Source organism: Diplotaxodon limnothrissa, linkage group LG18 (genome assembly GCF_057381915.1).
Source record: "Diplotaxodon limnothrissa isolate DT_005_m linkage group LG18, D_limnothrissa_male_GT1.1, whole genome shotgun sequence".
Lineage (NCBI taxonomy): Eukaryota > Metazoa > Chordata > Actinopteri > Cichliformes > Cichlidae > Diplotaxodon > Diplotaxodon limnothrissa.
In genome coordinates this window covers 15170587-15184972 of record NC_140613.1, presented here as the reverse complement: position 1 = coordinate 15184972, position 14386 = coordinate 15170587, and the positions used below count along the sequence as shown (strand labels likewise).

Here is a 14386-nt window from a genome sequence, read left to right as displayed (position 1 = left end):
GATGTGTGTGTTGCTGAAATGATTCATGCCAGTGTTTTTAGATTTTCATATTTGAATTTTCCTCTGGAGGTTCAGAGCAGATTCCTCTGAGGGAGGAGCTGGAGCAGATAGTCTTGAAGGCCATGCTGTGCTGTCCCGGGGGACCTGCCATCTCCCCCCTCCAACTACCCTGGCTGGCTCGGCTGGAAGCGAGCGTCTCTGGCGGCAGCGTCCAAGTGGTGGTCACAAACAACTCTTTGGGCGAAGGCATCTCTGAGTCGCTGCGCTCTCTGGCTGAGGGTCCTCCTCAACAGCAGTGCCTGCCAACCTATGTGGTCATTATATGCGGCTCTAAGATGAGCGGCAGCGAGTTCTGTGTGATTGTGTTGGGTGAGTGTCATCTTTGTGGTGAAACTTGTGTGGGATGCAGTATCTAGACTGAACTCTAATGTAAATTTACCTGTTGGATTCAGGAAAGTATCAAGCGCGGGCCTTAGCAGAAGGGATGCTCACAACCAATGAATTTCTGAAGGAAATCAGCTACGAGCTCATCACGGGGAAAGTCAGCATCTTGACATCTCATTTCAGAACCACCTCTCTGGGTAAGATGAGTATCCATAAGTTGTGTTCATTAAAATAATCTTGAGAAAAATACTAATTTGTCTTTTACTAATCATTTTTGTCTCTACTAGCAGCAAAACGACAGTTACTGAACCACATTAAAAGTGAGCATGATCAGAAAACGCAACGGTGTAAAATAAATAAAGGAATTCCTATATTTGAATTAATGTTGTTTAGAATTGAGATAAACATCAACTAAAACCTTCGCTGCTAATAATAAAAAGCACGACGGTGGTGGTGGTGACACATTCACTCTGATATGTTTGATACTGAGTGCACAGCCTGCTCCCGTCCCTCGCTCTGTGTAACTTTGGTGACTGCTTGTTTCCAGGGGACAACCTCGACAAACAGCTGGTGCGATACCAGCGCAGGCGGAAAGGACAGGTCATCCAGCCCTTTCAGGGCGATGTCACCGACAACATCCACTCCCAGGAAGCTGCCAGCATGTCACCACCATCAGACTCAGGTTAGACCGCTCTCATGCTCGCTGTCAAAGTCTTTTTCAGTTTTTAGCAGGCAAATCAAAGACTAGGCAGCAACATCTGTCTAAATCAGCATGTGGATCTTCATTCAGTGTCAATGTTAAGTCAGGCCAGTGTCCAGAACAAAATCAGTTAAGGTTAGTTTGAGCTACGGAGTGTTGTTTGGCCCTGTACCTCATCCCACAGCGAGCCACACCTCTTAAACTTTGAATTCAGTCTTTTTTCTTTTTTAAGTCCCATTATCACAGGTGTATAAAATCAACCATGTAGATCTACACTTATTTTCCTTTTCGTTACCGTGTGTGTGACTAATCTTACTGCACAGTTTGATCGTTCTGACTGGATCTCGTCTCTCCAGATTATTTTCATCTCGTTGTAATTTGTTGACAAAAGGGTGGCTACGGTACATGTGCAGGTTGAGGTGACTGCTGTTGTGATTTGGCACCATTTAAAAAAGATCGAAATTAATTAAATTAAATTTCATCATAGTTTGTTTTGGGGAGGTTTGTTTAGGCAAGCAGTGATACTTTGCTGTGGTTAGGATCTGCTTTTCACATATAATCATCCTGGTGCTAACTTTTGTGTTTCTTCTTGCAGATCTTTTTACAAAGGGCTTCCAGATCTATCCGGCCCAGCTTAATGTGGCTCGTAGCCTTCTTTCTCAAGTGTGCTCCATCGCGGATTCAGGGACACAGAACCTCGATTTAGGGCGTTTTTGCAAGGTGGACTTCCTGGTTTTGGTCCCACCGTCTCACATTCTGGTCCACCAGACGGCACAACGCATCCGACAATCAGGTGTGTACAAACCCAAAGGAAGAACTGTTGTTGTTTTGTTGCAGTGCTGTATGGAATCCTCACGTTTTCGCCTTAGGTGTACTTGTGGACCTGGGAAATGAAGACCCCTCCACGGCCCACCTGAAGTCAGACAAATATGTGGTGCGTCTTGACGGTGATGTTCACGCCAAGATGGAGGCCTTCATGAAGAAAGTCAAACAGAACCCCTACACTCTGTTTGTCCTCATTCACGACAACTCGCACGTCGACCTCACAAGGTAAAGGCGACTCCGACAGCACAGATTCTCCCATTAAAACCATTATGGCTCACTTTGTTTTGCTCTGCTGATAATTTAAAGCAGCCTTTAAAGAAGAAGAACTGACTTTTCAAGCTATTTCACCATTGAAGAGAAATGTTGATGTTTCAATGAAAGCATGAGAGTTTTGCTAAAGTTGTTGTCAAACATTCTTAAAGTTATTGTAAGAATCTTTCTTCGCTTGTGCAAATACTAAAGTTCAGTCATGTGAACACTGTCGACGGCCAGTAGGTGCTGTCTTTTCTCATTGTGGCATGTAATTTTACAACAAAACACCATTTATTGTTAAAGTTCTTTTTAATTCCCTTTATTATCATGATGGGGAAATGCTCAATCTTTCAGTCTTGCTGGTCGTCACCCAGTGAGATCCCCTTTGCAAAGATTAGAAACATGCAAAGCTGTAGTATATTTTAGTCTTTTGCTTTATGCTACATGTCAGTTTCAGTCTTTAATTTTAGTTAACTAACTATTATAACTTGTCTTTCTTTGTTTTGTTTTGAGGTTGTTTTTTTTCCTCCCAAGAATTTTTTTCTGTTATTGCCAGAACACTAAAACAGATCACTTCCTTTTTCCCAGAGGGGATTATCTTTGGACCGACCTCCCACACATCAGCCAGTTAGACCAGCATACAAAGCTTTTTGCACAAAGTTGTTATTTCAAAACCATGTTGAGTGTTATTAAGTGCTGTGCTAGGATAATCATAGTAAGTAAAAAAATATCCATGAATTCATTCAAACACTTTCCCCACCCTGATCTATTTTCAGTGCCCTGTCAGGCTCTGTGTGCCACGGGGAGCTGCAGGGTTTGGCTGACCGGGTGGTGAACTGTCAAGAAGTCTTAGATGCCATGAACCTCTTGGTCCTGCAGGTCAGCTGTTTCCCTTACACTTTGCAGACCCGCCAGTCTCGAATCAGCATCCACAATGAAGTTCACTGGCCGTCCAACGACAATCTGGTGAGAATGTTTGTTTGTTTGTTTGTTTGTTTTTTTTACATCCATCCATTCGCTTCCGCTTACCCTTTTTCAGGGTTTCGAGGGGCGCTGGAGCCTATCCCAGCTGTCATAGGGCGAGATGCAGGGTACACCCTGGACAGGTCGCCAGTCTGTCACAGGGCTAGCACACAGAGACAGACAACCATTCGCACTCACATTCACACCTATGGGCAATTTAGATTAATCAATTAACCTATCCCCACTTTTTTTTTTTTTTTTTTTTAACACTAAAACGTTTCTTTAGTTATGAGTTATGCAGAATGGTCTACAAAACACCACGATAGGCAGTCACTGGAATGGCAAATGCTAATTTCTTATGTGAATTATTTATCATAAATGACTTTACTGCAGCACACTGGCATATTTCCTGTGCTGTGGTTTAGCTACTCCCCCTGCTGTGGTGAAACTGCAGTTACAGTTTTAGACATTTTTTAAAAAGGGTCTAAAGTAACTCGAGCCTCGTGTTAAGGAGTTACAAGTCAGAGAGAAAGGGAACCAATATATTATAGAACACATTAGGCTCACTTTCTTATCCAGTATTATATATGAGGATACTTACTCCATGTTTTGTAACTAGGCACAGCGTTTCAACAGTGTGCAGTGTATCATTAAGAACAGTCAGGACACATTGTCTAAACTGATGTCGGTATCTTTATCGTCCAGCAGAGGGAGCAGTTTCCTGACGAGCTGGTCTACTTTGGCCTGAGGGACTACAGCAGATCCCTGCAGTGGGGCATGGCCAGTCCCATCCTGCGCTATGATGATGCGTTTGAGAAAATGGTTCACACTCTGTTGGAAAGGTGAAACTGATGAATCAAACATGAAGAGTTTTGTGTTTACTTCCACTGAGTGGGTAACTCATAATAACTGTAGACATTATAATCAGTTAAAAAGCTCTGATTGTACCTCCAGACATCCCCACCTACACAGCATGGTGATCCGCAGCTACCTGCTGATTCAGCAGTACACTGAGGCCATGATGGCTCTCACCTCTTCCCCGTCCCTGAGAGACCACATAACTCCAGAGACCCTGGCCATGGTGGAGGACTTGATAAACGCTCCAAGCAGAGAGGGCTCCCAGGGCCACGGCCACATGCTGCTGGTCCGTATCCCCTCGCTGCAGCTGGCAATGTTGGCCCGAGAAAGACTGGAGGACGTGAGGGACAAGCTGGGACTGCAGCTGTGCTTTGCAGTGCTGCTGGGAAGTCCTGCGTCTGAGCTCAACCTGCACAGAAATTTTATCAGTCGCCTCAGGGTGAGGAAAAATCAGAGTCACACGACTGATTTCTTTGTGTGAAGTGTGTTCTGCTGAATGTAGAGTGTTGGGATCCTTCTGCGTTTTTGCAGATCAGTCATTATCAGGGAGTTTACATGATTTTGCGAATCTGTTGTGCACTTTTGTACAATGAAAAAATTGTTTTGCCTCATACTTTGTCTGCATGATTAAAGTCTCATGCATTTTTTGTTTTGTTTTTAGTTTTTATAAATAACCTGTAACTGAAGAGGGCACACTTTGATTTTCATCTCTTTTTGTCAGGCTTGGCAAGGCTGTGAGAATGAAGACTGGGTGCCACACACCTATGAGGATCTGGAAGGGCTGCCCTGCATCGTCATCCTCACGGGCAAAGACCCTCTTGGAGAGACTTTCCCCAAGTAATATCATACTTAATACTACCCTAGCTTATAACATGGCTCAGTATGTCTGTTTCTTTAACATAAAATGTAGCAAAGATCCGTTTAGCTCTTCTCTAAAACTCTTGTCTCCCATCAACTCCCTTGTGCACTTCTAGGTCTTTGAAATACTGCGACCTGCGACTGATAGACTCCAGCTACCTGACTCGTACAGCCCTGGAACAGGAGGTGGGTCTGGCATGCACCTACGTATCCAGGGTTGTTGTTCCTAAACCAAAGAAGGCTATGGCCCCTCGGGAATCGGATGTGGAGAAGGTCGCCACCAGCTTGAATGATGGAGATGAGCTGGAAAGACCTCAGAGCAACGGCAGCGCTGCAACCAGAACCTCTGGTTAGTGTGAATTACTGTGATGTTGGATTAAAGGAAACCCAGAGTGTAACTGACATGAGCTTAACTCTAATTGATTTCTGATTACAGTAAAGCAAGTCGACCATAATACATGGGTACTGTAAATGAACGCGGGTCATAGCTTTGGAATGAGTTTGGTTTGTAGAAAATTTGGTTTTAATCCAAAGAGAGAAAAAAACCCTCCAAACATGTGAGCACTTGTTAGTTACATATATGTGCGGGTGTGTCTTTCATATTTCCCTCAGGCTCTTTGGCGGATAATGGTGTCAGCTCATCTGATGTTGCAGACTCTTTCCAGAAACCCTCCACTTCCACCTCGCAGCCTGAAGGCATGGTCACCATAGACATGGGCACATCAACACTCGGAATTAAGGAGGAGTGCGACACACTGGGAACCCCGCTCTCTTCCGACCCTTCGAAAGCCTCCAAGGCTCCTCCATCCCTCTACTCCAGTTCCTCATCTTCCTCCCCCTCACCATCTTCCTCCTCCACCCAGAGGCCCAGCCAGTCCACGCAGAGCGATCGCGAGCCCACGAGGGCATCACCGCGCACAGTCATCTTGTCGCGAGCGGCTTACAATCTGTTGTCGGGGGACTCTGGGAGTCAGCTGAGCTCCTCCTCGCTGCTCCCTCACGCAGACGTGGCCTGGAGCAGTCCGCTGAGGCCCATTATCACTCACACCCTGCAGGGGACGGAGCAGAGCATGTACTACCGCCAGTGGACCATCGCGCGGCAGCATCATGCTGATTATGAAGCGCCGTCTGTGCCGCATCCTCGACGCTTGCTGCTCAGTGGACCCCCACAGGTAACAAATCTCGTGTGGAAAATACTCCTTTTCTTATTTGTGACTAACTTGATTTAAAAATAGAATACAGAGAATTCTTTTTAAAAATATTCTTTAAATTTATTGGCATCCATATAAATTTATGCAGTTAATTCCTCATCTGGATTTAAGTGTCACTGTAGTTCTACTGGTATTCTTTCCTTTCCTTCGCTAGGTGGGAAAAACTGGCGCCTACCTGCAGTTTCTGCGTATCCTGTTTCGGATGCTCATCAGGCTGCTCGAGGTCGACGTGTATGATGAGGATGAAGTGGAGGAAGGTGAGACTCATAGGGATTTGTTTATTTTTAATGGCCTTCACATTTTGTGAAATACATGAAGCAGTTAATTTGATGGTGACAAATGTATCAAATCACCCTCCACAGAAAATTCAGAGGTCACAACTCTAGTAAGTACCCAGTGGCCGGACATCGAGGAAGTCCGAAAGCTGCCCTTTGACCCCAACCTCCGAGATCCTAAATTCAGGAAAGCCAGCCCTGTTTACTCTGACAAGATGCTAAAGTCTTTCAAAGGTCAGCAAAAACATGGAAAAAAAACCCATCAAACTTGCCCACTCTGAGTTCAGCTTTTTAATCGGGTGTTATTAAAAAATGAACTTACGTTTTTTATGTTTATATAGATTGTAAGCAAGATAAAGAGAACCAAACTCCAGCCACACGAGTGACCAAGTCGATACGTCAGAGTAGGTTTGCTGCCCACAATGCCTTTCATCACTGTGACCAGTGCCATCACTACTGTGAAGCAGGCGCAGCTACACAGGTGAGATGCACCACCAACACCTTCTGCTTTACTGCAGACTTACAGATGCACATATCCCATCCTTGTGTTAATATTGTACATGTGTGTGTGGTTGTGTTGTAGCTGTCGGAGTGCACTTTTCATGCTTTCACCTTCTGCTCGTCCATGCTGGGAGAGGAGGTCCAGCTCCAGTTTGTGATTCCCAAATCTAAGGAGCAGCACTTTGTTTTCAGTCATCAGGGCAGCCACCTGGAGAGCATGCGTCTGCCTCTGGTCTCCACCAAGGTTAGTTTGCTCAAGACAGCAGTATCTGTCGCGCCTTAATCCTCCTAATCGCCGTTTGGGTCACATGTTTACTTTTGCTTCAACCGTGTTTATCTGTCTGCAGGACCCCGACCTTCTCAGGAGTCCAATCTTCACCCCAACCACAGGACGCCAAGAACACGGCCTGCTCAACATTTTCCATGCCACGGAGGGCGCAGCACATCTGCACATCCTCGTGGTCAAACAGTTTGAGATGCCTCACTATAGGAAGTACTGGCCCAACCACATCTTGCTCGTCCTGCCCGCCATGTTCAACAACGCTGGAGTTGGTGAGCAGCTGAGCTATCTCTGTTGTTAAACCTGACAGTTTTTTGATCCTAACTAAAATATATTTAAAATATTTCATTCTACTTGCAGTCGATATAAAAATTTTTTCCCATATCATCGTTTTTTCTTGCCCTCGCTTGTGTTTGTTGTCGTGATTTGCATGGCAGCAGATGCTAAAAAAAAAAGAATAGCAGGAACTTGTGTTACATTGCTCACTCGCTCTTGTATGAGCAAAAATAACTAAATGGAGACCCTCTTATGAAAGCCTTTCTCCACAGCACTACTAGTGGTTGAAAGTCCACACAGTGGCGTTCAGCCTTTACATGACAGCTTATCACTCTGTTGATAATGAGTAATTCGTTGCAGTGTATTATCTACCATGGTTGTGTTTTCAACTTGTTTTTAGTGCTGTGTTTAAACTAGGCGAAAAGTTACCTGTTGCCTTACCCAACGCGAGAAGGTCAGCCATCTATTGTATCAGTCTGATTTGTAGTGCAGCCAATTAGGTGCAAGGCCTTTCTGAAGTGGGTGTAACTAAACAACATTTCTCTCAGATAAGCAGATGGCATTGGGCTAAAGATGACCCTTTATGTCAGTGTGACTGCTTTCTAATCAGGATAGACTTCTCTGCTGAATACCTAAACATATTTTTATCTGCAGTGCCCGACAGAGTGTAGAGACTGCAGGCAGGCTGGAGTGGGTAGAGATGAGGAGAGTGAAAGGGAAGGTTTACAGGATGGTAGTGAAGCCTGAGATGATGTAGGATTTGGAGAGCGGGGCACTGGAAAAAATAAATAGACGGATGGTAGAGTTGAAGATGTTAAGATTTTTACTCGGTTATCAGAACGGACAGATTAGAGGGACAGCTCAGGTTGAGCAATTTGGAGGAAAAATGTTAGAGAAAAATGGTTGAGATGGTTTTGGGCATGTGCAGAGGACGGATAGTGGCTAAATGGAGCTGCCAGGCAGGAGGGAAAGAGGAAGACCTCAGAAGAGGTTCATGAATGTAGTGTAGGAGGACATGCAGAGGGTTCGTGTGACAGAGAAGAACAAAAAGCCCAACAGAGTGTACCTCATTGTCTTTCTAAACTATCAGACTTGTAAATTTGCAAATGTATACAAGCTCTATGCAAATATATCCCTTACATGGGATTTGAAAAGATTACTTCTTTTATCAAAGTTAATTAAAGGTGCATCAGTTTTAATCAAATCTTAAGTGAAAACCTAACAAAAACAATCCTGTCTGTTTTAAGGTGCAACTCGCTTCTTGATCAAAGAGCTGTCATACCATAACCTCGAGCTGGAGAGGAACCGACTGGAGGAGCAAGGTGTCAAGAGACAAGACATATGGCCTTTCATTGTCATGATGGACGACTCCTGTGTGCAGTGGAACGCCCACCAATCAGCAGAAGGAAGGTAATAAGCGCTTCCCAAGTGTAAGAGTGGAGTTGGTTGCTACGGTTAACGAAGCTCTGTTCAAAATCAATTTTACATATGTTCAAAATATGTAAAATTGCCCTCCCCTATTGGTTTCTTAGTGAGACATCAGATGGAGGCTCATGTCTCAGCAACGTGTCTCTAAAAACGGTGCTGCAGCACATGGAGAACACGCCCAAGATCTCCCAGTACGCCGTGTGCGGCACACGCAAGTGGAGCAGCAGCCTGGCTCGCAGGTCTCCCAGCAATCCCTTCAGTCGGTGTCACCTCCATGACTTTGTCATGCTGAATGTGGACCTGACGCAGAACGTCCAGTACGACCTGAATCGGTAAGCTCAGAGAAGGCCATGTGAGTCAGTTGGTCTGAGGTGTGCATTGTCACCGTTACCTGACGTTGCTGTCCCGTGCAGGTATGGCTGCGAGGAGGTGGACTTTAATCTAAGGGTTAATAGCAGTGGCTTGTTGCTGTGCCGCTTCAACAACTTCTTCCTGATGAAGAAGCACATTCCAGTTGGGGGAAGAAACAAAGAATTCCTGGTCAAACCTAAACTCATGGTGGGTGTTCAGGTGATTAAAATTATTCGCTTTGTTATGTCCTTGTCTTTCTGTGCGTAACACCAGCTCACATGAAACTTCTTTCTTCTCTCCAAAGGAAATTGAAAACCCCGCTCTAATCAGCCCGTTGCAGTATGTTTGTGCACCAGACAGCGAACAGACCCTCTTCGACGCCCCGGCCCAGTTCCTACTGGAAAGGTTCCTCCAGAGCTGCAGTCACAGACTATTTCCGAAAGCTGTTAGGAACAGAGACAACCCAGTTCTGTCCATTGACAGCTACCTCAACCTCAGCCCGGAGGTGAGAGCTCCCTGGAGGTTGCAGTTGAAAGCAGGAACAGTAGAATAATCTCTATTTCAAACTTAGGGCAAGGCTTAAATACCAGACTACTGTGATAGACACATTTTGGATAGAAATCGAGTGCTTCTCTGTCTGATATGCAGAGTTATATACGTTATAAGGTGCTCTAATCTGTATAGTATAGAGAAATGAGGCAAACTTGCTCCCCGACTTTAATGTAGATTTTTTTTTTAACCCACAGAGAAGCATGTTGCATGACTTTCCCATCTGTTCTTCTTAGAACATTCTGACCTGCATACACGCACATGTGCACACAGTGAATGCTAACAATGCATTTACTGCACATTTGTGCATAGGAGGCAATGACCATCTATCTGTACACACAGTCTTCTCAAGTTTTTGCACATCTTTTGTTTTAAACTTTTACCCACAAGGCGACTTTAAATTTGCTTGAGCAGACACCTTCGGGAGCTCCCAGCAGGAACTGTCAGGGAGTCGTAATGTTTTCTTTCAGTTACTTCGAGGCAAGTTCGTGATGTTAGTTTCATTTTCCCGACTGTGATTAATGAAGTTTGTCTCTTTTTTTTTTTTTTTTTTTTGTTGTTGTTGTTGTTGTTGTTGTTGCAGATCTCTGTGTGCTACATCAACTCTCGTCCACACTCCACCAACCTGAACCATCAGGGGCTGGTGTTCAGTGGCCTGCTGCTTTACCTCTGTGACTCCTTCGTTGTTTCTGGACTCCTGAAGAAATTCGACTTCCTCAAAGGTATGAAATCAGTGTCACGATTAAAGGAAGGGATCGGGATGCTTTGTTGCTCATATTTTCCCAAGACCCCACACATAGTTATAGGAAATGACCTGGTTGTTTTCTTAGATTTTCACCCCCTACCTTCCTCTGTGCTAGACTGTCAAAATAAAAGCTTCCAGATGTTAAAAGGACATTGGCAAGGTTTGGGTGTCTCTACAAAATAAGAATCAGTTCCTGACTACAGTAGCTTACATCCCAGTCATGCAAGCATAGAGAGCAGCTGGTGATTGCCTGGCAACCAGTGGTTGCTAAGGGAAAATCTGTATCCCTGAACCGATTGGTAAGTGGTTACTGGAAGTTGTGCGCTGTTGCTAGGTGAAATTTGTTACAAAGATATAAAAAATGCTGCACCAAAAACGTCCTTGCAGTTGGTTTGGTTGCTAATAGGTTGCCATGGTCACCTGTAGTTTGTTTGGAAGGCAGTGACAGTTCTTGCGTATGAGTTGGTGTCTTAGATGCAAACTATGCCACACGTGGATGTCTTTCTAGCCCTGTTAAATCTAACATGATAGAATTATGCAATCTGTCTCACAATAGAGAACTAAACAGCTAAACTTGATAATTAAAGTGGCACTGCATGTCCTACTATTTAACTTTTGATCTTGAATTTGTTCACAGGTGCCACCCTCTGTGTGATCTGTCAGGACCGCAGTTCCCTGCGTCAGACAATCGCCCGACTGGAGCTGGAGGACGAATGGCAGTTCCGCCTGCGGGACGAGTTTCAGACGGCCAACTGCAACGAGGATCGGTCCCTCTACTTTCTGACCGGCCGCCACGTTTAAACCTGCTCAAATCTATGCCGCTGCTGAAGAAACCCAATCAGAACTGAGATTTAGTTCCAGACCTGCAATCAAATTTTGATCAGGCAGAAGACAGGTCAGCAGGGAAATGCTGAAGCACGAGGTGTGAGGACCACCTGACACAGCTTTCTGTACTGCCAGTGTGCACTGTGCCCGACTCCAAAGAGGGTCGGTGAATGTTTCTGACTTTTGCTCGCTTGTCGGCTTGTCTTCAGTTAAGTTTGTGTCGTAGTGAAAAAGACTTTGCTGTGAGGGGAAAAAAAGCACAGCTGAAACTGAACTTATTTTGTTTTGGTGTTGGTTTTTTTTGGACTCGCGACGGATAATGTGACTATTTGAAGAATGTATTTTGAACCCACTTTGTCCAGTCCTGGATGTTCAGGGGGTCAGAGGGAGGTGGCTTTAAGGAGTCGCGCTACCAGCATCAATGGAATATATTTTAACAGGGACATGGCAGGTTTGAGACCATGGTAACATCTGTGTTTGTTAATGTTTGTGCATCTGCATGAAAACAGTTTAAGTTTGCCATTAATTTTTCTAAGCACCAAAGACGCCTTTAGCTGCACTTTTCCTTTTTCCTTTGCTTTCTTTGACCTTTCTCACCTGCTTCGCCTCTCATAATCCACAAAGCCCATTTATGTTTCCTCATAACGTTACAAAGACACACCCAAGAGTTTGGTCATTACTGGATTTCAGGTCATCAGGAGTATCTGTACTGGAAGCTGTGGGAATCAAACAATAAGCAGCCGTTGGATTTGACACATGTTGTCACATGACTACATTTCATGCGAGTTTATCCAAAGCGACTGGAAAACTACGGGAACATACGAGTTGTGTCTTCGGTATTTTACTGTTTCAGTTTCAATAGAAATCTGTGAAGCTGGTCAATTTTTCTGAAACACTATTAAACTGCATCCACACAGGAAGCAGTTTGCTTGATTTGTTACCTAGGTAACCCACTAATGCATGGAATCCTGCGTTCTCATTGGTAGTTACTTCAATTCCTTGCCTCAAAGTTGAGAACAGTTTATCTTGGGATTCATCCAGTTAGCATTGTCAGCAGGTGAAACGTGACATGTAGTCACATAACACATTTCACTCACTTTCTTCTACGGTTTGCGGTCGCTACGCCGCTGTGAATCAACATCCACGCAGGAAGCGATGTGACAACCAGAAACCATAGAAGAAGTCAGTGTCGTTCTGCAACTGTAGCCAAAATAACCTACAGTGACAGGAAATTTAGAGACTTTGAAAGCGTATGATACTGCTGATTGACATATTACTGGGTTGTAAATACTTTAGAGGGTTACCTAGGAAACCAGAGCTCAAAATATCTGCAAGCGATGCTCGATGAGAGAATAGTTTCCAGCGTGCACACAGCTTTAGATGATCTGCCACAATGTTTTTATTTTTACATGCTTTCTGTTAACATGGACACCGAGCAGTTGATTTAGTCGTATGTTATGACAGTAATTTTTCACATAGTCGCGCAAAGTGTACCACAGGCAAGCTCTCTCACTGCCAGCTGTCCTGCTACTGCCTGTGCCTGAGATGTCACCTCCTGTTATGGTGTCCTGATTGTTTATTGAAGATGTTTGCTACCATCCACTTTGATTAACCCAGTTTCCAGTCCTGAATTAAAGGGCGAAAATTAGGTTTACACATATACTTGAAAGATGAATGTTTTTAAGTTTCTGCACGTGGTTGTCCAAAGAATATGCCTTAAGCGATGTTTCACACAGTGTCTGCTTAGGTTTTGTTTTGTTTTTGGACCAATGAGAATGAAGAAACCTTTTGACTGTGAGGCGAAAGAATGTTGTTTGTCTCTGTGTGTAGAGAGATCAAATAATTGGGTTTTGTACTACTGTACTGTTTAAAGCTTTGTTTACATTATTAATATATTCGATCATCCCCTTACCCACTGAGGGTTACTGATGTGTTTAATGTTGTGTAATGTTTGCCAGTGTATTTTGGTGATGTCTTTCTGCATTTTTATGTTGCAAAGGCAAGAAGAATCTACCTAGATTTGTCTTTTATGTCTTTATTCTTTTTGGGGGCTTTTTCCTTTTCTTTTTTTCTTTTTTTGAAAATGAGAATCAGGTCCATGAGGATTTTTTTTTATTTATTTGAAAAGCATTTGGGACTGATAATCATATTGGAGTGTATAATTTGATTGAGGCCTAAGTTCACTTGGGCCAAGGGAGCGTGCCCTCTTCAAAACCGGTCGCGAAGGCTTTGCACAAGACACAAACGAATGATTCTTGGATCTACTGAATGTCACTGGGGGTTTTGCAAATGTTGGACTTGCACTATACAAGTTGCCAGCTTAAAGAATTATTTCCAGAAGACGGTTATGTTCCCTAACCCCTAGATTTAATATAATAGTGATGATCAAAACAATGGTCCGTAGAAAGTGTTTTTCCTCTTTGATTTTAATACTTAATATGCAACTTGCTCCCACAATCTTAACTGAAATGTGTTTGATAACTATGTGCAGCACAGTGGTAGCCTTGGTGCCTGGTTGATCTACCTCACGTTTACCATTGTGGTTGCAGGCTGTGAATATCTTAATGTTCGAGCCATGCTGTTGTTGTTTAAAATGTCTGAATGTAATAAAATGGCATCTAAACATATCCTGTTATTTTTCCTCTTTGTTTTCAGTGCCCGACTCTGTGATTTAATCTGTTAACAGACACAAAGACAGTAGAGTGAGTTGCATACCAAAAATTGGCGAGCTCCAGCAAAGTTGCAAGACATTATACACATGTTGTCAGATGTTTACATACTCATCATGGGCAGGAATGTTATGGAAATTTGGGGCTTTTGATCATTTTTGTTCCCTTTCCAGGGATTGTGGAGCATGTATCTTTAATTACTTTAAAAAAAACCAAGAATTGGTTGCATAATTTGATGTTATTTTGTGTTTTCTCTAATCCCTGCAGGGTCCAAATTGTGCATACACTCACTTCAGTCTTTTAAAAAGTGGTCCTGAAAGTTCTACTGTGTCTTTTAACTCAACATCAGATCATGATTAACTACAACTTTATCTTTGCCAGCATAAAAAGGATTTGTTTGACATTGACATGGATGTGTAATCGCCTTGCCAACGTC

General features: G+C 43.7%; 1 protein-coding gene across 8 annotated transcripts in view; it reads left to right on the top strand.

Moving 5' to 3' along the window:
* Positions 1-13891, top strand: part of greb1l (GREB1 like retinoic acid receptor coactivator) — a 46459-nt gene extending 32568 nt beyond the window's left edge. For 5 of the 8 annotated variants that reach the window (XM_085378948.1, XM_085378950.1, XM_085378951.1 and 2 more), the window contains 22 exons: positions 70-369; positions 453-581; positions 932-1066; positions 1680-1877; positions 1954-2134; positions 2938-3127; positions 3830-3966; positions 4079-4421; positions 4704-4819; positions 4957-5189; positions 5453-6012; positions 6206-6308; positions 6414-6560; positions 6668-6807; positions 6910-7071; positions 7175-7379; positions 8631-8793; positions 8916-9143; positions 9225-9381; positions 9467-9667; positions 10295-10433; positions 11094-13891. In XM_085378948.1, the coding sequence (XP_085235074.1) occupies positions 70-369; positions 453-581; positions 932-1066; positions 1680-1877; positions 1954-2134; positions 2938-3127; positions 3830-3966; positions 4079-4421; positions 4704-4819; positions 4957-5189; positions 5453-6012; positions 6206-6308; positions 6414-6560; positions 6668-6807; positions 6910-7071; positions 7175-7379; positions 8631-8793; positions 8916-9143; positions 9225-9381; positions 9467-9667; positions 10295-10433; positions 11094-11257 (4331 nt within the window). In that variant the 3' untranslated portion in view covers positions 11258-13891. The remainder of the gene's footprint in view (positions 1-69; positions 370-452; positions 582-931; positions 1067-1679; positions 1878-1953; positions 2135-2937; positions 3128-3829; positions 3967-4078; positions 4422-4703; positions 4820-4956; positions 5190-5452; positions 6013-6205; positions 6309-6413; positions 6561-6667; positions 6808-6909; positions 7072-7174; positions 7380-8630; positions 8794-8915; positions 9144-9224; positions 9382-9466; positions 9668-10294; positions 10434-11093) is intronic. The other 3 variants (XM_085378955.1, XM_085378953.1, XM_085378954.1) reach the window with 3 other exon arrangements.
* Positions 13892-14386: the final 495 nt, after the last annotated feature.